Source organism: Microcaecilia unicolor, chromosome 7, assembly GCF_901765095.1.
Source record: "Microcaecilia unicolor chromosome 7, aMicUni1.1, whole genome shotgun sequence".
NCBI classification, from domain to species: domain Eukaryota; kingdom Metazoa; phylum Chordata; class Amphibia; order Gymnophiona; family Siphonopidae; genus Microcaecilia; species Microcaecilia unicolor.
Window position 1 is genome coordinate 18,425,966 of NC_044037.1, and position 22,711 is coordinate 18,448,676.

Genomic DNA, 22,711 nt, shown 5'->3' on the forward strand with positions numbered 1-22,711 from the left:
GCTACTCTTCTGTTCTTATGTAACTTGCTTAGCCCACAACTGTCAGGGGGGTGTACATGTGGGCAGAGCAGGGGTGCAGCATGGATGAATTTTCTTTAGGGGTAATAAAACCACATGCACCAGGCAACCAGAGTTTTCATCTGAAGCACAATGGTAATATGATAGTACTCCTAATTCTCTATACCACTGGCCAACTTGTCGGGGGAAGCCACAGTTTGCCCTGGGACTGGTAGCATGGAATGTTGCTACTGTTTCAGTTTCTGCCAAGTACTTGTGACCTGGATTGGCCACTGTTGGAAACAGGATACTGGGCTAGATGGACCACTGATCTGACCCAGTATGGCAGCTATTCTTATGTTCTTTTGGCCTTTCGTGTAAGTCGATTTATTTATTTTTATTTGTTACATTTATATCCCACATTTTCCCACCTATTTGTAGGCTCAATGTGGCTTACATAGTACCAGAGAGGCGTTACAGACTCCGGTGTAAACAAATACAAAGTGATGTTGTGGTAAGATAAAGTTCATGTGGCACAGCCACACTAGGGAATCGTACAACGGAAGAGTTGTGTTATGCCCATTACGTTCTTTAGTTTTGTTGTGTTGCAGAGATCAGGCATCTATGTTGGGTGGGTAGGGTATGCCTTTTTAAACAGGTTAGTTTTTAGTGTTTTCCGGAAGTTTAGGTGGTCGTTCGTAGTTTTCAAGGCTTTTGGTAATGCGTTCCACAGTTGTGTGCTTATGTAGGAGAAACTGGACGCGTAAGCTGATTTGTAAGTTGGCACACATAAATTAATTTAATAATGAGGAGCTAATTGGTGTTAATGAGCAACAAGAGCTCATAAGTGATTCTAATTCACACCAATTAGCACTTACACACACAACTGCCTTTAGTGGTTATTCTACAAATTGCGCGCACAAAATCTGTTGCGTGCATGGGTAGGTTAGGGGCCTGCCCAGGATTTATGCGCACCGGTTATAGAATACTGTTACTTACGAGTGCAACTGTCATCAGTTGGACATGTGCACTTACACCAGGCTATTGCGCTGGCACCTAAAGTTACATAAATGGACCCGTATGCTAGTTTTCTAGAAGGTCAAGTACATGTGTAATTGCTGTTATAGAATTCGCACTTAGCACATTCTGTCGGGGAGCCAAACTTTAGGCACTCTTTCTTGAATCTATCCTAAAATGTTGACTGATGTTCTGAAGCTTTATCAAAATGTGGGACCGTCCCAGCCGTAGCTCGGCTCATGATTGTCTCTGTTTGCTCTCATCAGTACGTATTTGACATAAAGAAGGCAGAAGATAAAGCAGTGATCTCCTTACAGCAGAAGGATCAGCGGATTTTCAGGAAGGAAGGCAAAGGAGACAACTTCATTATCGGTTTTGAGATTTTTAAGGTCAGTCACTTTTGAGTCCTTGTACTTTCTAGGGACTGTCTGGGATGGTGGTCAGAAAATGCTCACTGTAGAATCAATGGGAGTTTCTGGATTTGTCTCATTGCCAGGGCTGGTGTTAGGTGGAGGCAAACCAGTGGTGTGCTGGAGCAGGCTCTCACAGGCTCGCAAGAGCCGGTTGTTAAGTTTTTAAGAATTTTGGGAGCCGGTTGTTAAAGTAGGGCCCTCCATGGCTACTTTAACAACTGGCTCCCAAAATGTGGGCTTGGGCCCCCTGCTGAATTCTCTTTTACTCTGCTGGTGGAGATGCTGAGCCCTGCCAGCCAAGTAGATAGACTGCTGCTGCTCCCCGCTCCTTGTTTCCAGCTCTGAGCTGCAGGCTGGGACTTCTCCAGCATGTGTGAGAAGTTTCAGCATGCTGCTCAGAGCAAGGCATTGGGAGTGGTGGCAGTTCATTTATTGGCTGCCAGCAAAGGTATGCCTAGCGTGCCTGCACGATGAGAGGGAGGAGAGAGAGGCAAGTGTTGCTCCCCCCCACCCCGGCCACCCCTAGCCCTTCCAACTGCAGAGCTGGCTACGTCCGAAGAAAGAACCTGTTGTTAAAAATTTACCAGCACACCCCTGAGGCAAACCCACAGCTCCAGGGGGCAAACCCACAGTCCAGGCATCTCTTCCCCTTCTCTCCACCCAGTCCATCTCCTCCTCTCTTCCTAATATCCTTTAAAAAAAAATATTTCCCTTCTCAGAGGAGCCCTGGCACGGAAGCCATTTTCACAAGTTGCCTGCAGCTGCCCCGAAGCTTTCCCTCTCTGCCACAATCCGCCCCCTCTGATGCAATTTCCTGTTTCCGCCTAGGTGGATCGCGGCAGAGAGGGAAAGATTCGGGACAGACAGAAGCAGCTTGTGAGGATGGCTGCCACACTGGGGCCCCTCTGAAAAAGGAAATAAAAATTTGAAAGAAGACCACAAGGTGAGAAGAAGGGAGGGAGACAGACTGTGGTGGAGAGAAGGTGAAGAGATGCCCAGACTGAGTAGTAGCAATGCGGGGGTGGGGGGGGGGAATCAAGGATCAGGGGCCCCCTCCTTAATTTCTGCCCTGGGCCCCACCACGTCTAAAACCAGCCCTGACCATTTCATGTAGTGAATTGTAGTTCCAACCGTTCCGGGAAAGTAGGATTAGAATTCCGCTTCTCCAGAAAAGGCTCAGCCTCTCCATGAAGACCAACAGCCATCTAGTAACCTTGTAGCATGAGTTGTGGAGACTGTGCGTATTAACAGCCACTTGTTAATTATTTGACTCAACCTCTGACTGCTCCAAGGTGCATCACTTGTAGTTAACTTGTGCTCACAATGGAAAGTTACACCAGTTAGCCAGATTGTCTTTCTTCCTTCGGTCCCTGTACAATCACATTCTTTTAGGCTAATAATTTTTCAGCTCAGAACAAACAAAAATCTTTCCCTTAATTCATCTTAAACATCTAGTGAACAGAAACGTCCCTCCTTATATACCAGGGGGGGACAATTTATAAAGGATTTTTTTTTCACACCTTTATGCTAGTCTGCATACTCAAATTACACCTCTAGTGACAAGAAGTACATCACTTGGGTGTAGATATGAACAGGGCAGACTTTGAGTGGAATTGCAGTTCACACGCATGATCTTTATGAAATACCGGCATTGGCACATACTGTACATGCAATAAATGTACACCACCTCCTGAGATGGTGTAAATGTATGGGGGTTCCTTATAGTCACAGGCGTTTTGCTGACTTCTGCCAATATTTAAACCTAGAAATTCAATGCCGAACCATGTCCGGGAACCGGCGCTGAAATTCCAGGTTTGTGGAGCCAGCTAATACATAGCCGGTTAAGTGCGATATTCAGCAGTTAACCGGCTATGAGTTACCGCGCACTAATCAATATCGAGGGAGGAGGTTGGTAGAGGACCAGTGATTATACATCTGTGACCACATGATTATAATCTTAATTGATTAAAAAAGTGTCACTGGTCTGAGGTCCTCTCCCCTCTGTTATTTATTCACAATCGTCATAAGATTTCCGCTGTTTTTTGGTTGTTACATTTGTATCCCACATTTTCCCACCTATTTGCAGGCTCAATGTGGCTTACATTGTACTGTGAAGGCGTTTGCCAACTCCGGTAGAGAAACAAATACAAAGTGAAGTTACAGTCGAATAAGGTTCATATGTTACAGACACATTGGGAATCGTAGAGAAGGAGAGTTATATAGTGTTCATTGACGCAAAATGCTAGGCTCGCTATACAGAATCTGGGGAGTTATGTGGTTAATCTAGCTGGTTAAGAGTTGAATGTCGGCACTTAACTGGCAAGTGCCAAAACGCCCAGCCAGATAAGAGAAATTACCTACTACTACACTTACCCTACTGCAAGGGAATAAGACTTAAGTCCATCCACGCTTCGGGTTTTCCATACCTTGCATCAAAAATGCGGAACTCACATCCAGTCTAAAAGTTATTTGCATTCTCTTATGTCCTCAAGGATGTAGTCAGCGCTTTGATACACAGGACTTTGGCAGGCTGCTTAAAAGAAGTTCAGCTGCAGATTTCAGGCAGCATCCCCTTCACTCACCTCCTCTGTCAACTCAAAATCACATCATAGGAGAGAGAGAGAGAGCGTTTCTGCTGAAAGCTTCTTTTCTGCTCTTTACTTAAGGTGGAGCTGAACCGAGAATATCGAATACACAAGCTGCAAATGCAGGAAAAAGTAGCCACGTCCACCTACACCAATGTGCGAATGGTATTCCTGAAGAAGGTCCTTCCACAAGGGCGATATGTTATCATTCCAACCACTTTCCAGCCTGGCATCGTTAGTGAATTCGTTTTGAGGCTCTTTACCGATGTGCCTTCAGAACTCAGGTACATTCTGCTCTGCAGTGTCTTCAAACAAACCTTCTGCTTTGGGATACACAAAGGGGCATAATCGAACGGAAACGTCTATCTCCATAGGCGTTTATCTCCAAGAACGGGTCCGTGAAGGAGCGGACCGAACTGTATTTTCGCAAAAAATAGACATCCATGTTTTATTCGACAATTTGTGAGGTGGGCGTTTTTGTTTTTCAGCGATAACGGAAAATGAAAGCGCCCAGCTCAAAAACGAATAACTCCAAGACATTTATTCGTGGGAGGGGCCAGGATTCGTAGTGCACTGGTCCCCCTCACATGCCAGGACACCAACCGGGCACCCTAGGGGGCACTTCTACAAAAACAAAAAAAAAGGTAAAGAGCTCCCAGGTGCATAGCACCCTTCCCTTGTGTGTTGAGCCCCCCAAATCCCCCTCAAAACCCACTGCCCACAAGTCTACACCATTACTATAGCCCTAAGGGGTGAAGGGGAGCACCTACATGTGGGTACAGTGGGTTTGGGGGGGCGGTTTGGAGGGCTCCCATTTACCAGCACAAGTGTAACAGGTGGGGGGGGGGATGGGCCTGGGTCCACCTGCCTGAAGTCCACTGCACCCCCCTAATAACTGCTCCAGTGACCTGCATACTGCTGCCAGGGAGGTGGGTATGACATTTGAGGGTGAAAATAAAAAGTTGTGAAACGGCATATTTTGTGGTGGGAGGGGGTTTGTGACCACTGGGGGAGTCAGGGGAGGTCATCCCTGATTCCCTCCAGTGGTCATTTGGTCATTTAGGGCACTTATTGGGGCCTTATTCGTGGAAAAACAGGGTCCAGGAAAAGTGCCCTAAATTCTCGCTACAAACGCATATTTATTTTCCATTATCGGCGAAAGGCACCCATCTCTGATCGGCCGATAACCACGCCCCAGTTCCGCCTTCACCATGCCTTCGACATGCCCCCATCAACTTTGTCTGCATCCGCGACGGAGTGCAGTTGAAAACGTCCAAATTCGGCTTTCGATTATACCGCTTTATTCGTTTTTGTGAGATAAACGTCTATCTCCCGATTTGGGTCACAATATAGGCGTTTTTCTATTTCGATTATAAGCAGGACACCGTAGCATGCCTCTCTGTGGGAATGCTAGACACAATGCCCGGAAATCCTGTGCCGCAAAGTCCACAGGGATAAGAGTAGGTGTGTCAGATTCAATAACACTATCCAATGATAGAACCCTCACAGTTGAATCAGAAGGTAGAGTGCTGGGGGGGGGGGGGGGGGTCATTCTCGACTCCTCCCTAGCATTTTCCTCCCATATCAACCAACTATGGAAGAAAACGCTGTTTAAAATGAGACAACTAGGCATAGTCCGGTCATTCTTTGATTAAAAAGCCTTTGCACTACTAGTCCAAAAGCTGATCCTTCCGCATCTGGACTACTGTAATGTCTTATTTTGTGGTATTCAGATCCAATATCAGAAAAAAAAACTGCAGGTTATACAGCGGCAAGACTAATTTTGAAACTGAATAGGTATGCTAGTGTTTCGCCATATCTTGCTACTACTACTACTTATCATTTCTAAAGCGCTACTAGACATATGCAGCGCTGTACACTTGAACATGAAGAGACAGTCCCTGCTCGACAGAGCTTACAATCTAATTAGGACAAAGAGTAGCAAGATTCCATGCAGAATCCCAAAGAATAGCAAGATTCCGGAATCCCATAGTAGCAAGATTCTGTATGAAATCCCAAAGAGTAGCAAGATTCCGGAATCCCAAAGACTACTACTTATCATTTCTATAGTGCTAGTAGACGTACGCAGTGCTGTACACTTGAACATGAAGAGACAGTCCCTGCTCGACAGAGCTTACAATCTAATTAGGACAGACAAACAGGACAAACAAGAGATAAGGGAATATTAAAGTGAGGATGATAAAATAAGGGTTCTGAACAAGTGAATAAGGGTTAGGAGTTAAAAGTAGCATCAAAAAGGTGGGCTTTTAGCTTAGATTTGAAGACTGCCAGAGATGGAGCTTGAGGTACTGGCTCAGGAAGTCTATTCTAGGCATATGGTGCAGCAAGATAAAAGGAACGGAGTCTGGAGTTAGCGGTGGAGGAGAAGGGTGCAGATAAGAGAGATTTACCCAGTGAATGGAGTTACCGGGGAGGAATGTAGGGAGAGATGAAAGTGGAGAGGTACTGCGGAGCTGCAGAGTGAATGCACTTGTAAGTCAATAAGAGGAGTTTGAACTGTATGTGGAAACGGATAGGAAGCCAGTGAAGTGACTTGAGGAGGGCTAATATGAGCATAATGACACTGGCTGAATATTAGTCGTGCAGCAGAATTTTGATCAGATTGAAAAGGAGAGAGATGGCTAAGTGGGAGACCTGTGAGAAGCAAACTGCATTGGCTACCCATAGCAGGATGAATTAGGTTTAAAACCGCCTGTCTAGTTTTTCAAATTCTACAAGGTGTCACCTCTGAACTGTTGACCAATATCTCACTTGTTCGTATCGTTCATTCCAGCAGACTGAAAGAACAATTTATTTTAGCACCGCTGTCCTATAAGGGAATCCAATTTTGGAGGATCTTTAGCTCACTCTTTCCCGTACTAGGAGCTCACTCCCTTTTGCCACTAGATCAGAGAATAACTACTTCAGTTTCCAGAAGAGGTTAAAAGCGTTCCTCTTTCCAAAGACCTACTGCGTAATAACCACCATTTCTCTATGTCCCCTGACTGTCTACAGGACTCATATGAAACACCTTTGCTACTCTCACATTGTCTAGTGTTGTATAAGATTGTACTCAACCAATGTTCTATCCAGTGCGTTTTCTCTAGCAAAATAATTGCCGGTACTCAAATGCCAGGCCACCCTTCAGGGATGGGGTGATCACTGAGAGATCCACCCCTCAATAGCCAGGCACCCTGCAACCTGTCACAGAATCTATGACAAGGCAGAATTGGTGTGTAGAGCCTGAGCTCTTTCATTAAAACTTGGGGACCATGGGTCAATTTTAGCAGACAATGGAAAAGGTGCCAGTACTCAGTACCCCTAAGTACCCCCTCAAAAAAAGCCCTGGTTCTATCTATAATATTCTAGCCAACCTTTGTCCCATTTATGTTGTAAACCGCACTGAACCCTGAACAGGGGATATTGGCGGTATATAAGATCTGAATTGAATTCCTTGGACCCTCACAGAAACACTACGACATCACAGAACCACGGTAATCCCCTACTGTACTTGTGGAAATAAAATACAGGGCATTGTATTTTATTTGTACCCCATGCTTTCCCACTCATGGCAGGCTCAATGCGGCTTACATATTATATACAGGTACTTATTTGTACCTGGGGCAATGGAGGGTTAAGTGACTTGCCCAGAGTCACAAGGAGCTGAAGTGGGAATCGAACCCAGTTCCCCATAATCAGAGTCCGCTACACTAACCACTAGGCTTCTCCTCCACTAGCAACATTCCATGTAGAAGTCGGCCCTTGCAGATCACCAATGTGGCCGCGCAGGCTTCTGCTTCTGTGAGTCTGACGTCTACATGGAATGTTGCTAGTGGAATAGCAACATTCCATGTAGAATCTCCAATAGTAGCAACATTCCATGTAGAATCTCCAATAGTATCTATTTTATTTTTGTTACATTTGTACCCCGCGCTTTCCCACTCATGGCAGGCTCAATGCGGCTTACATGGGGCAATGGAGGGTTAAGTGACTTGCCCAGAGTCACAAGGAGCTGCCTGTGCCTGAAGTGGGAATTGAACCCAGTTACCCAGGACCAAAGTCCACCACTCTAACCACTAGGCCACTCCTCCACTCCACTCTTTTATTGAGAGAAAATCTTTGAGGAATTAATGTGATTTCAAATTCGTAAAAAGATATGCATATACAGTAAAATTATTCTGTTCTCATACTTTTCCATTCCATCCCGCAGGGCCAGTTCTAACTGTACAATAACTTCTCAGGGCATTAAATTCTCCCCCATGCAGGGAGGCATCAACTTGTACATCCGTTTCTTCTTAGGCAGTTTTCAAAGGACTGGTATGTGCACAGCTTTTGAGAAGGAATTTTGAAAAAGTGCCCATGAAATGTTGCAATTCAGCTTATGCAGCATTGAACACGTTCTACACTCATTTCTTCAAAGGAAAAAGTGAAATTACTGTAGCCAACCTCACTGAGTTGTAGATAACAATAATCAGATGAGGGACCTAAGCAAAAGTGAAACACAAGGAATAAAAATGAATCCAGCTTTGCCTGCACAAAGCCCTAGAACAGAAACAAATATCGAAAAATCCTTCAATCTCTGGCACAATAATTGACACTAAATATCCAAACCGGGACACAAGTTGCCCTATCCAAAATAGTTCAAACCCAAATTCACAGCAATGGTTTACCAAAAATATACACTTTTTTTCAAAAACAATTTTTTATGACTACCCTCAGACATTCCACCTATCGCTGCATCGGGTAGCAGCATTGGTTACTAGTTTTTAGTCACAAATAACCAACATTGATTATGATTAAGCAGGTGAATGGCAAGTTAGACATCACCTGAGCAGCACTAAAATATTCATAAAAAAAGGCTACCTGATGAATGAAGTGCTGACCCACCAAGCAGCGATGTTATCATATGCAGCGATAGGTGGAATGTCTGAGGGTAGAAATATAAAATTGTTTTTGAAAAAAAGTATATATTTTTGGTAAACCATTGCTGTGAATTTGGGTTTGAACTATTTTGGATAGGGCAACTTGTGTCCTGGTTTGGATATTTAGCTAGAACAGAAACATGCCATTTCCGCAGCTATCTTTACCCTGCAAAACAAGACCTGTACTTTTGACAATGTAGAACTACACCAGTGAGTGTCCACCCATGAGCCTACCTGCATTTTCCACTGGTAAAAGTATGTATCTTGTAGAGTGGCTATAACCAGAGAAGCGGGGCCAGAACAAGAGCATCTGACTCCCTAGGCAAACTTTCAGCTGCGTGTACCTTCCCCCCTACCCCCCTGTAGTCCAGCATCTCCTCTTCCCTTCCCTAATCCACCTGTGGTCCAGCATCTCCTCTTCCCTTCCCTAACTTCTCCCCCAGGTTGCTGGCACCCCTTCTTCCCATCTCTACCTTCTCACTAGGTGGCCACTCCCTACCCCTCCCATTCAGCATCTCCTGTCCAGCCCCTCCTCTGTAGTCAGCATCGCCCCCTTCTTCCCTGCCCCTGCTGCCACTACCCTACCTCTTCCTAGAGTCAGCACAGGTATGCAGCCTTTAAACATAGGCCTATGTTCAATTGCTGCTGTGTCCCACTCCCCTCTGGCACAGGAATTCCTCTTGGGGGCAGGGCATGTGCATAAGATCTGTGTTGGATGGTCCTGCTCTGGCATGGAGACTGCTTACAACTTGGAAAAAGTGCAAGGTGCTGGACATTGGGAGGAAGGGGAGGGGAGATGCTGCTGTCCCGGGGGCGTAGCCAGACAACAGATTTTGGGTGGGCCTAGGCAAGAAGTGAGTGGGCACCAAATGTTCTCCCCCCCCCCCACCCCCCACCAAAAGATATCTCAGCTGGCAGGGAAATGCTTCTTTCAACCTTTGCAGCAGGCATGAGCTGAAAACTGAACATGCTCAGGTGCCAGTCTCATGGAGAGTAGTGTTTTCATTAGCATCAGGGGGAAGTCTTCTCCCTCTGACACTCTTTGGGCAAATCACATCCTGCACTGCAGTTCATCCAAAGAACAAGGGGGCATTTTGTGGGCATGGGCAGGACTAGGAAGGGCCCAAAATTAAGAGACCTAACAGTGATAATCCAAGTCTAAAAAGCAAGATGTTTTTATTTAGACCTGTTTCAGTCATGTTCAGGGTACAGAAAGGTGCTTGATTGAGACATTTAGTCTCCAGATTCAACATGTGATATGCCGACAGTAGAAATCCAATACAGGCCGTGTTTCGGCACCCAAGCCTTCATCAGGGGTTCTTATAAGCTAGCCATAAAATCAAGAAACCATGCCGATGATGAAGTAAAAAGAAATTAAACTTTACTCCGTGGACCTCAAAAATAACGACAGAATGTCAGGGTCTTCCATAAAAGCAGTAAAGGGCCTCCAGTGGCGTTCCTTGCCTGGATGGCACCCGGGGCGGAGCGTCGATGCGCCCCCCCAGGTGCAGCGCGCCCCCCCTAAATTACACCTTCCCCCCCTCCGGCGAAATGACACCCCCCCGGGTGCACGCCGCTGGGGGGGGGTGCCGCGGCGCGCGCCTGCTCTGAGTTCGCTAAACTTCTTTGCTCGTTCGCTACAGCTCCCTCTACCCCGGAACAGGAAGTAACCTGTTCCGGGGCAGAGGGAGCTGCAGCGAACGAGCAAAGAAGTTTAACAAACTCGGAGCAGGCGTGCGCCACGGCACCCCCCAGCGGTGTGCACCCGGGGCGGACCGGGTGCACCCTTGGTACGCCACTGAGGGCCTCCACTGCATGCAAATCTCTTTCATGGATATCCTGAGCTGACTGGCTGGGGTGCCTCCAGGACCAGGCATGGGAACCACTGGCTTAGCTCCACTGTATTGCCTTCCATCATCCAGATGTTGCTAGTCAAGATGATATCAAAACTGACTGTAGAAAATAGTCAGACCCTAGCAAGGCAAGTCTTATTCCTTGTGGAAGTCAAATCATCTCTACTGATATGTCATTCGTGGTTATTTTTTTACGGCACAGTAAGGATCACTAAGGAAACAAATGATGTTCCTGTCCTAAACTGGCATTAAACAATGATCACAATATATATATCAACAGTGCACTATTTATACTGATGTTAGTATGAATAGCACATTGTCGCCTAGACTTAGATGATGTGAAATGTACTTGTGGACTTTATTTGAATGCATTTGCATCAGGTCTCTGCCTTTTGTCTTAGTCTGTAGGTCATTGTCCAATAATTTTTATTTATTTTATTTTAGTTACATTTGTACCCCACGCTTTCCCACTCATGGCAGGCTCAATGCAGCTTACATGGGACAATGGAGGGTTAAGTGACTTGCCCAGAGTCACAAGGAGCTGCCTGTGCCTGAAGTGGGAATTGAACTCAGTTCCTCAATTCCCCAGGACCAAAGTCCACCACCCTAACCACTAGGCCACTCCTCCACTGTTGCTACTATTTGAGATTCCACTAGCAACATTCCATGTAGAAGTCGGCCCTTGCAGATCACCAATGTGACCACGCAGGCTGCTGCTTCTGTGAGTCTGCAGGACATCAGACTCACAGAAACAGAAGCCTGCACAGCCTTCTACATGGAATGTTGCTAGTGGAATAGCAACATTCCATGTAGAATCTCCAATAGTAGCAACATTCCATGTAGTATCTATTTTATTTTTTGTTACATTTGTACCCCGCGCTTTCCCACTCATGGCAGGCTCAATGCGGCTTACATGGGGCAATGGAGGGTTAAGTGACTTGCCCAGAGTCACAAGGAGCTGCCTGTGCCTGAAGTGGGAATCAAACTCAGTTCCTCAGGACCAGAGTCCACCACCCTTACCACTAGGCCACTCCTCCACTGTCCATCAATGTCACTCTTCCATTATCCATCAATGTCAGCCGCTGGCAAGGGTCAATGACTGTGGAACTGAGGGGCTCAAGACCTCCCTCTTCACCTGTTCATTCATCATATCTATCTATCTATTAAAGTTTATAACCATATTCAAAGCAGATCACAGCACAAAATTTAAACCCACAGAAATTACAGCAGAGGGGGGGGGGGGGGTTGTTTTCTCTAATGCATATTAGTTTTGAAAAATGGAGTGTTTTAATATCAGTCTCCTGTATAGCAGGGACCAGTGCACATCTGCATTTTGACACTGGAAGGGTTCACGTAATAAAGGGGGTCATTTACTAAACAGTGCTAAATTTTTGCACTTACTGTGCTTTAACTACAGCAGTTGAAACACACTGAGTGCAAAGGCCATGCGGTAGTTGTTGGCGGGTTTGCCCAGCATGTCCTCAGCAATGACTGCACTGAAACTGCATTAGTGCATGTAAACCAGGGGCCTAGCTACAGGGGACCTGGGCCCCTGCAAATTTCATCCGGGCCCCAGGTTTGGCTGGCGGGAGTCCCCAACCCCCACCAGCTGAAGCCTTCTTCAGCGCCAGTCTCTGGTGCAGTCACATTCGCTGCCTGCCTCCTGCTGTTCTTTCTTCTTGCTCCTCCTGTGCACGCTGACGCTCACCTGTTACACTTGTGCTGGTAAATGTGAGCCCTTCAAAACCCACCCGAAACCCACTGTACCCACATGTAGGTGCCCCCCTTCACCCGTAAGGGCTATGGTAGTGGTGTACAGTTGTGGGGAGTGGGGGTTGGGGGGGGTTGGGGGGTTCAGCACTGAAGGTAAGGGAGCTATGCACCTGGGAGCAATTTCTGAAGTCCACTGCAGTGCCCCCTAGGGTGCCCAGTTGGTGTCCTGGCATTTGAAGGGGACCAGTGCACTACGAATGCTGGCTCCTCCCACGACCAAATGCCTTGTATTTGGTTGTTTTTGAGATGGGCGGCCTCGGTTTCCATTATGGCCGAAAACTAGGGACGAGCATCTCTAAGGATGACCATCCCTTAGGTCAACCTAAATGTTGAGATTTTGGCGTCCCCGACTGTATTATCAAAACGAAAGATGGATGCCCATCTTGTTTCGATAATAGCCGTTTCCCCGCCCCTTCGCCAGGATGTCCTTACATATGGGTGCCCTTAGAGACGGTCATCCTCGTTCGATTATGCCCCTCTTTATGATACAAAACATCTTCCTTTTTAGTAATTTTTCTTATTTTTTTTAAGCAGTTTTAAAGTGCATCCAGCATAGTTCATAGCATCAAAACTTCAAGCACACTTATCTTATACTCCCGACAGGGTCCCTTTTCGCCCAAAGCTATATCAAGAGAGTGTGCCCAGAAATGATTCAGCTCTGAGAAAAACTGCACTGGCTCCCAATCAAAGAATGTATTGCTTTCAAAATCTGCACCCTGGTTCATAAAATTATCTACGGTGAAGCCCCGAGATACATGACAGACCTCATAGACCTACCAACCAGAAACAGAACAGGATCAACACAAACATACCTAAATCTCCACTACCCAAGCTGCAAAGGACTCAATTACAAATCAACCTATGCATCCAGCTTTTCCTACATAAGCACACAACTATGGAACGCATTACCAAAAGCCATGAAAACAACTTATGATCACCTAAACTTCCGGAAATCATTAAAAACCAACCTGTTCAAAAAGGCATACCCTACCGACCCAACTTAAGTGCCTGTACCCTGCAACACAATGAAACCAAAGCTCGTAATGGACATATAATAACTCTTCCTCTCTACGATTCCTTAATGTGTCTGTTACACACGAACCTTATTCTACCACAACATTACTGTATTTGTTCATACCAGAATTGGCGAACGCCTTTACGGTACTATGTAAGCCACATTGAGCCTGCAAAGAGGTGGGAAAATGTGGGATACAAATGCAATAAAAAATAAATAAATAAATAAAATTGTGTGTCTACCCGCCATCAGTTGGGCGCGAGCAGTTCTGCCAGCCTTTCGCAGGGGTAAATGCTCGGGCTCAAAGTTAGGTGCCAATTTTGCACTAAGGGGGTCTTTTACAAAGGCGCGCTAGCGTTTTTAGCGTGTGCAAATGATTAGCACACGCTAAACACTAGAGGCGCCCATAGGAATATATGGGCACCTCTAGCATTTACTGCACACTTATTTTCAGCGCACCTTTGTAAAAGGACCCATAGAAACATAGAAACATGACGGCAGATAAAGGCCATATGACCCATCCAGTCTGCCCATCCTCTGTAACCCCCAATTCTACCTGTTCCTAAGCGATCCCACATGCTTATCCCATGCCTTTTTAAATTCTGGAACAGTCCTCGACTCCACAACCTCCACCGGGAGGCCATTCCACGCCTCCACCACCCTTTCTGTGAAATAATACTTCCTTAGGTTACTCCTAAGCCTATTCCCCTCTTAACTTTGTCATATGCCCCCTCATTCCTGAGCTCTCCTTCATTTGAAAAAGGCTCTCTTCCTGTACATAAATGCCCTTGAGATATTTAAACGTTTCTATCATGTCTCCTCTCTCCCAGCGTATACATGTTGAGGTTCATAAGCCTGTCCCTATCATTTTTGCATTCAAGACCGCTTACTAATTTCATAGCCGCCCTCTGGACTGACTCCATCCTGTTTATATCTTTCCGTAGGTGCCGTCTCCAGAACTGCATGCAGTACTCCAAATGGAGCCTCACCAGAGACTTATACAACAGCACTATCACCTCCTTTTTCCTGCTAGTCAGGCCTCTCTTTATGCACCCAAGCATCCTTCTGGCTTTGGCCATCGCTTTTTCTACCTGTTTGAAAGCTTTAAGGTCATCAGGAAAGCTTTAAGGTCATCAGGAAAGCTTTAAGGTCATAAGCTAGTATTCTGTAAAGGTTATTCCATGCACATCACCCTTTACAGAACGCTAGCTTATTATTGCGGTACTTATGTTTGGGTGTCATTTACAGAATCTAGCCATCTGTGCTGGCTATTTGAAGAACAGGAGAGCCCGGGTTGGTTTTTTTTTTTAGTCAGTCACTTCCTAAGATTCCAGTCCTGTATGTCTTTCCAAGATCCATAACTGTTTAGATGAACTACATAGAAGACCAATAGTTTCTGCAAGGGGGTCCGTCCCTCTGGGAAGCCGTATCAACATATTTTGATAGCTTCCTGAAACCATGTTTGTCAGATTTCTTCATGTGTTTATGATTTGGTTGTCTCCGGAGATCATATGTCATATTTTCAAGGTCTCATAGGAAACCAGACAGAAATGGGCATGACGATTGCTTGAGAATATTTAAGCTAAGTTATATTCTCCAAGTGGAGATCTGAGGATGTATATACTTTGGATAATTTTTGCATTGTTTATAAACAGAATTTCCTTAGGTTTTTTGACTTGCAATCAGGGGCTTAGCTACTATGGGGCCACGGGGGCCTGGGCCCCCATAGATTTGGCCCTGGACCCCCCTGCCGATGACCCTCTCAACCCCCCTTCCCAAAGCCAGCCCGCAGTCAACCCACCGTCACCGTCTGCTACCTTTGCTGGGGGGGGGAACCCAAACTCCCGCCAGCCAAAGTCTTTTTCCTTCGTTTTGTTTCTGAGTCTGATGTCCTGCACGTACAATGTGCAGGACGTCAGACTCGGAAACAGAACGAAGGAAGAAGAGGACCTCAGCTGGCAGGGGTTGGGGTTCCCTGCCAGCAAAGGTAGGCGACGGCGGGCGGGCGGGGGGGGGGTCAAAGTTGTTGGTGCTGGTGCTGGTCGTGGTGGGGGGTGGTGGCAATGGCGGGGGGGGGGGGGGGGTCAGCGGTGCCAGGGGGGCTAAAATGTGCCCCCTCACCTCGGGCTCTGTATCCCCCTCCCACCGAAGTCTGGCTACGCCCCTGCTTGCAATTGACAAGTGAGCCTCAATGAAAATTAAGGTCTATATGGTTGTGTTAATCCATTAGGCTCATCAGAGACCTTTTCCCTCTACTTCTGTTTTCAGAACTCACTTTCTTTTGCACTTTTCTTGCAGAGAGCTAGATCTGGACCAGCCTGAGATGACGTGCTGGAGCCGCCTGTGTGGTTACCCTCAGAGAATCACTCAGATCATGGTTCACAAGGTGGAAGGACTTCAGCAGAGAGACCAGTCTGGAGGTACAGTACAGGATCCCCATACTTCTTGTGCTCACATTTTATTTATTTATTTGTTACATTTGTATCCCACATTTTCACACCTATTTGCAGGCTCAATGTGGCTTACATAGTACCGGAGACTCCGGGGTAAACAATTTTCACACTTAGGACTAGAATCTATATGTTGCGACTAATCATTTGGCACCACAATGAAATTCACTTTGGCATATTCTATAAAGTACGCCTAAATTTCCTCACAGTTTGTAGAATATGCCAGGCTCTGGTACATGCGACTTAATTTGATTGCTTTCAATTATGCCAAGTAAAACCTGGTGTAAAGCCTGACACCTAAATTAGGCACGAAGCGGGTGTATTCTGTAATGACGCACATAGATTGTAGAAATGCCCATGACCCGCCCATTCCACACCCATAAGCACGCCTACTTGAACGGGTAGATGTGAAGCGTCTGTTTACGCTTTCCAAAAATACTAGGCTACAATGTAATAAATTTAAAACGAATTGGAGAAAATTTTTCTTCACTCAACGTGTAATTAATCTATGGAATTCGTTGCCAGAGAATGTGGTAAAGAATGTGGTTAGCTTAGCGGAGTTTAAAAAAGGTTTGGCGGCTTCCTAAAGGAAAAGTCCATAGACCATTATTAATTGGACTTGGGAAAATCCACTCTTTCTGGGATAAGCAGTATAAAATGTTTTGTACTTTTTTGGGGATCTTGCCAGGTATTTGTGACCTGGATTGGCCACTATTGGAAACAGGATGCTGGGCTTGATGGACCTTTGGTCTGTCCCAGTATTGCAATACTTATGTACTTATATACACTTTTCAACTATGCGACTTATATTTATGCCCACCACGTTACAGAATATGCTTAGCAAGTAGTGGATGTAAATTCTAATTAATGCCAATTAGTGCTGATAATTAGTTGTTAACATCCAGTTATCAGCACTGATTAGCTCATTAACTAATTAAGTTATGCGCATTGTTGTGGAGGTTCTTGATTCCAGTCTGGGTTCCCCTTACCAGGGGCGTAGCCAGACTTTGGCAGGAGGGGGTACAGAGCCCGAGGTGAGGGGGCAAATTTTAGGCCCCCCCCCCCAGCGCCCCCGCCCCCCCCCCCCCCCCCCGCCATTGCTACCCCCCCCCACCATTGCCGACCCAATGACCCCTCCTCCCGCCGCCACCTACCTTTGCTGGTGGGGACCCCAAGCCCCGCCAGCCGAGCCGAGGTCCTCTTCTTCCCAATCCCACGCAAGGCTTCGTTCTAGTCTGACGTCCTGCACGTCCACCACTATCACGGTGAGTGTGATAGTCTTTGACACTTATGAACAAGCCTTTTTTTGGAAGGGGGGTGGGGAATGAAGTGAACCAGCTAGTACGCATGGGTGGATTTCCTATTCCCCTACCAGCTGACAATAATGAAACAGCAAGTGGAGATCCACGGGCCTGCTTCTCATGTGGTCAAGAGTGAGTTCAAGTCACCCACTCACGACAAGCATGCTCCCACCAAAATGGAAGATGTAGGCTGGGGAATTGTGGACATGTGGCCAGACCAATTCCCCTTCAGGCTGCTGAGGTTCTGAGAGGAGACCAGAAGCAGCAGCTCTGGATGGTGTCTGAGACTGCTATGAGTGTCCTGGAAGTAACGACAGAACTGGGGGGGAAGTGGAAGAGGAATAACCGGGTTGTGCTCTGAAGGGAACAATCCTGACTAAGCCACGAGCCAGTTACATGCTGAGTCTAGCAAGAGGAGTGATGAAGGGACTAGTGGAGCATTTCATGTGGGCAGAGTGGAGCCACAGGCTGAGCCTGAGGGGGGGGGAGGGTGCTGTAGGAGTCGAACACCCTGGAAGAGTTGCTTGAATCCACCACCTCACCATTTTCATGCACCTGTTCTGCTGTCTTTTTCTTCTCTTCTTCCCCCTCTCTTCTTGTTGGTTCCACTTTTTAATGGTTGGAACAACTGCACATAAACCCGAGGAACCACACTGCAGCCGTTATATAATAGTTGGAATAAAAAGCTGTGATATATGTATTATTTGGATCTTGAGGGCTGACAGAAGTTAGATTGAAAAAGCTTCTGCAGCTGTGAGCCCACTACTCTCCCTCCCTGAGAAAGGTGGGGAAGTTGAGAATGACCTTCACAGACTACAGGATTCACTTTTAGTCTGGCTGCTGCTGGTCGCTTCCCTTTGTTTGTATTGTGACAATTAATTGGTTCTTAATTCAGAGCTTGATTCAGTGAACTGGAAAAGAACTCAAAAATCGGCTACTGAGTTAGATCAAGGAAAACGAGAATGCTCAAAACACAGCAGCCAGGCTTATATTTGGTAAATCCCGAGTCAACAGTGCCAAACCCCTACGAGAAAAACTGCATTGGCTCCCAATCAAAGAACGTATTACTTTCAAAATCTGCGCCCTGGTCCACAAGATTATCTATGGCGATGCCCCGAGTTATTTGGCTGATCTCATAGACCTACCAACCAGAAACACAATTAGAACATCACGAACATACCTAAATCTTCACTACTCTAGCTGCAAGGGACTCAAGTACAAATCAATTTACGGATCCAGCTTCTCCAATAGAAGCATGCAACTATGGAACGCATTACCGAAAGCCATAAAGACAACGCAGGATCATCTCAATTTCCGGAAATCATTAAAGACCGATCTGTTCGAAAAGGCATACACTACCGATCCAACTTAAGTAACTGAACTCAGCAACACAACGAAGCCATAACCTGCAATGAACAATATATCACTCTTCTTCTCTTGATTCTCTAATGTTCTGTAACAACATCACTCTGTATTTGTTTCATCGCCGGAGGTGGCTAACACCTGACGGTACTATGTAAGCCACACTGAGCCTGCAAAGAGATGGGAAAATGTGGGGTACAAATGCAACAAATAAAATAAATAAATAAATTGTGGCATATTTAAGAAAGTAATGCCAGGCAATCACAAGCAATTATTCATTGTGCATCTGTGCCTACACCTAATATACATTCATCCAGTGTGGATATTTATTTGCAGTCAAATAGGCTTAAGAATGTATCCTATGATTTCTTATGTCAGTAAACACTTGGAATTGGTCTGAATAGGCTTTTTCCCCTTAAGAGAGAAGCTCTAATACTTTCACTGGCTATTATGACTCCTCACCCTAGAGGAACTTTGTTTTATTTAATTACACCCTCCCCTCCCCCCCCCCCCCCCCCCCCCCCCCCCCCCATTACCTCCTCCCCAAACTTTCTTCTTAGTCACATTTTCAGTGGCTAGATTCCAAAAGTGACCACAAACATGTAGACCGTGGGGCTATGGCACATCTCACCAGGATCCATGGACTATAGCAAAAAAAAAATCAAAGACGAGACGAAAAGTCCACAGCGGAAATTGTAGTATGAGAAGAAAGAGAAAACATTCTTTGCCATGCTCGTAAAATCAACTCTTTTGATCTTTATTCTCTTGAAACACATTTTTTAAATAGTCTGTAAGTGATTAATAAAATGTATAGAGTTCTCAGTGGGGGTTTCATTTTCTGGCACGTACCCAGTACTCCCTTGGAATTGTCGACTCTTCTGACTATACATGGCAGGGTAGGGTCTCTCAGCAGGAAACCTGGAGCTAAACATATTATAAATTTCCAGTGTTCTGGTACAGAAGGTTAAATTATACTCTGCCTCTCTCCACAATCGGGGGCCCAGAGCAGAAATTTGGAAGAGAGCTCCAACGTCCATAAGCAGGGTGTGCCTTCTTCATTTGCCCTGACTGAACTACCTCCCTTGTCCCCTGTCTGCTACCAACGTAGCCACAGCAAAATATCTACTCTACCTGAACGTATGTCGCCTTGAGCTACAATTGAAAAAGGCCTGAGCCAAATCCTAAGGATAGATCCTAATAAAAATGCTTGACAGGTATTTAATTTAATTGAATAAGATGATTATAGCCCATCTTATCGACAAACAGAAGAACCAAAATCCTGCACGTCGGAAAACCAAAGTCAACAAACACAGCGGAGATGGCACGCAGGGTGATGCAAAAAACAATGCAGTCCACATCAGATACTTTATTCAAAGTGTATTAGACTCAACACGAATCGTGTTTCAGCCACAATGGCATCGTTGAGTAGCTACTTGTTTGTATGGCACCCCTGCTTCTGAATTTTAGAACTAAGGTTTACTTTGGCTGTTTCATCTTTAGGGCACTGAGTAACCCAATATTTACAGAGTACAAAGACTCTTGAAGAAGGCCATTGTGGCCAAAACACAATTCGTGTCGAGTCTATTACACTTTGAATAAAGCATTTAATATGAACTTTTTAGTCCATTGGGTGTTTTATTTTTTTGCATCATCCTGCGTGTCATCTCCGCTGTGTCTGCTGTTGTCATCTTCAGTCTGACGATGTGGAGGAGGCAGGACGTCAGACTCACAGAAGCAGAAGCCTGCGCGGCCGACTTCTACATGGAATGTTGCTAGTGGAATAGCAACATTCCATGTAGAATATCAAATAGTAGCAACAGTGGAGGAGTGGCCTAGTGGTTAGGGTGGTGGACTCAGGTCCTGGGGAACTGAGGAACTGAGTTCAATTCCCACTTCAGGCACAGGCAGCTCCTTGTGACTCTGGGCAAGTCACTTAACCCTCCATTGCCCCATGTAAGCCGCATTGAGCCTGCCATGAGTGGGAAAGCGCAGGGTACAAATGTACACCCATTGATACACTCCAGCGTTATAAAAAATAAATACATTTTTGTAGCGTCGGAAATGACTGCGTGCTAGGGGTTGGAAGTACCGCCAGGCTGCTGCGGTAGCACGGCAGTACTTCCTGTATAGCAATCAGTAAGCCTGCATTGGGCTTATCACCGCATTGTAAAAGGAGCCCTTACTGAACAACCCGTCAAAAATAAGAGGGTACGTTGTTCGTTGGGACCAGTGACGTACCAAGGGGGGGGGGCGGTGGGGGCGGTCCACCCCGGGTGCATGCCGCTGGGGGGGGGGGGGGTGCCGCGCGCCTGTCGGCTCTTTGTTTTCATGCTCCCTTTGCCCCGGAACAGGTTACTTCCTGTTCCGAGACAGAGGGAGCATGAAAATGAAGAGCAGGCAGGCGCGCGGCACCCCCCTCCCAGCGGCGTGCACCCGGGGGGGGGTTCTTTCACCGGAGGATCGGGGGGTTCTTTCGCCGGGGGGGGGGCGTCACGCTGTTCCGGGGGGGCGCTGCACCCGGGGGGCGGGGCACATCGGCGATCCTCCCTGGGTGTCAGCCCCCTAGGAACGCCACTGGTTGGGACTGGTCTCCTCTCCTCTCCAATCTGTTCTTCACCTCTTTCTCTTTCTCCCTTTTCTGTCTGCAAGTAGACTTGGTTTTGAGCAGAGCACAGAACGCCTGGGCCAAGGCTTCCAGGACAGGAATATGCCACATTGCCTCAGGGGCGTAGCCAGATGGCTAATTTTGGGTGGGCCTGAGCCCAAGGTGGATGGGCATGGAATTTGTCTCCCCCCCCCCCCTCCCCAGCTCCACTCTCCACCCTTTCCCACCCACCCGCCTGCCAGCCCATAATATTAAATGCTTGAGATGGTAAGGATCCCCAAACCTCACCAGCTGGGCCAATGTCAGCGTCAGCGCGAGGCAAGTGCTGGCTGCCCAAGGAGGAGGAAATCTTAAGTTGGCAAGGTTTAGGGATCCCAGTCAGCCACAGTAACTGCCACAATTTTGGGTGGACCTGAGTCCAAGATGGGTGGGCTCCGGCCCACCCAGGCCCACCTGTAGCTACACCACTGCATTGCCTTGAAAAGTCTCATAGAAACATGACCCATCCAGTCTGCCCATCCTCTGTAACCCCCAATTCTACCCGTTCCTAAGTGATCCCACATGCTTATCCCATGCCTTTTAATATTCTGGAACAGTCCTCGACTCCACCACCTCCACCAGGAGGCCATTCCACGCCTCCACCACCCTTTCTGTGAAATAATACTTCCTTAGGTTATTCCTAAGCCTATTCCCATTATGACATCACAATATGAGCTCTGGTTACCAGAGACTGAAACTCTTCGCACTAAGGGGGGAAAGTAAGCCAAGAACAGGACAATTGAGCCATTGTGACATCACTGATGAGGTTGGCTCTTAGGCATTGGTGGAATAGAAACATAGAAACATGACGGCAGATAAAGGCCATATGACCCATCCAGTCTGCCCATCCTCTTTAACCCCTAATTCTTCCTCTTCCTAAGCGAACCCACATGCTTATCCCATGCCTTTTTAAATTCTGGAGCAGTCCTCGACTCCACCACCTCCACCGGGAGGCCATTCCATGCCTCCACCACCCTTTCTGTGAAATAATACTTCCTTAGGTTATTCCTAAGCCTATTCCCATTATGACATCACAATATGAGCTCTGGTTACCAGAGACTGAAACTCTTCACACTAAGGGGGGAAAGTAAGCCAAGAATAGGACAATTGAGCCATTGTGACATCACTGATGAGGTTGGCTCTTAGGCATTGGTGGAATAGAAACATAGAAACATGACGGCAGATCAAGGCCACGTGACCCATCCAGTCTGCCCATCCTCTGTAACCCCTAATTCTTCCTGTTCCTAAGCGATCCCACATGCTTATCCCATGCCTTTTTCAATTCTGGAACAGTCCTCGACTCCACCACCTCCACCAGGAGGCCTTTCCACGCCTCCACCACCCTTTCTGTGAAATACTTCCTCAGGTTGCTCCTAAGC

The 22,711-nt window shown here is 46.6% G+C and overlaps 1 protein-coding gene across 1 annotated transcript in view; it reads left to right on the forward strand.

The window, feature by feature from the left end:
- CAPN6 (calpain 6) overlaps window positions 1-22,711 on the forward strand; it is a 155,066-nt gene that overhangs the window by 118,913 nt on the left and 13,442 nt on the right. The window contains exons 9-11 of the mRNA XM_030210251.1: window positions 1,281-1,403; window positions 4,094-4,296; window positions 15,874-15,995. Of these exons, the coding sequence (XP_030066111.1) occupies window positions 1,281-1,403; window positions 4,094-4,296; window positions 15,874-15,995 (448 nt within the window). The remainder of the gene's footprint in view (window positions 1-1,280; window positions 1,404-4,093; window positions 4,297-15,873; window positions 15,996-22,711) is intronic.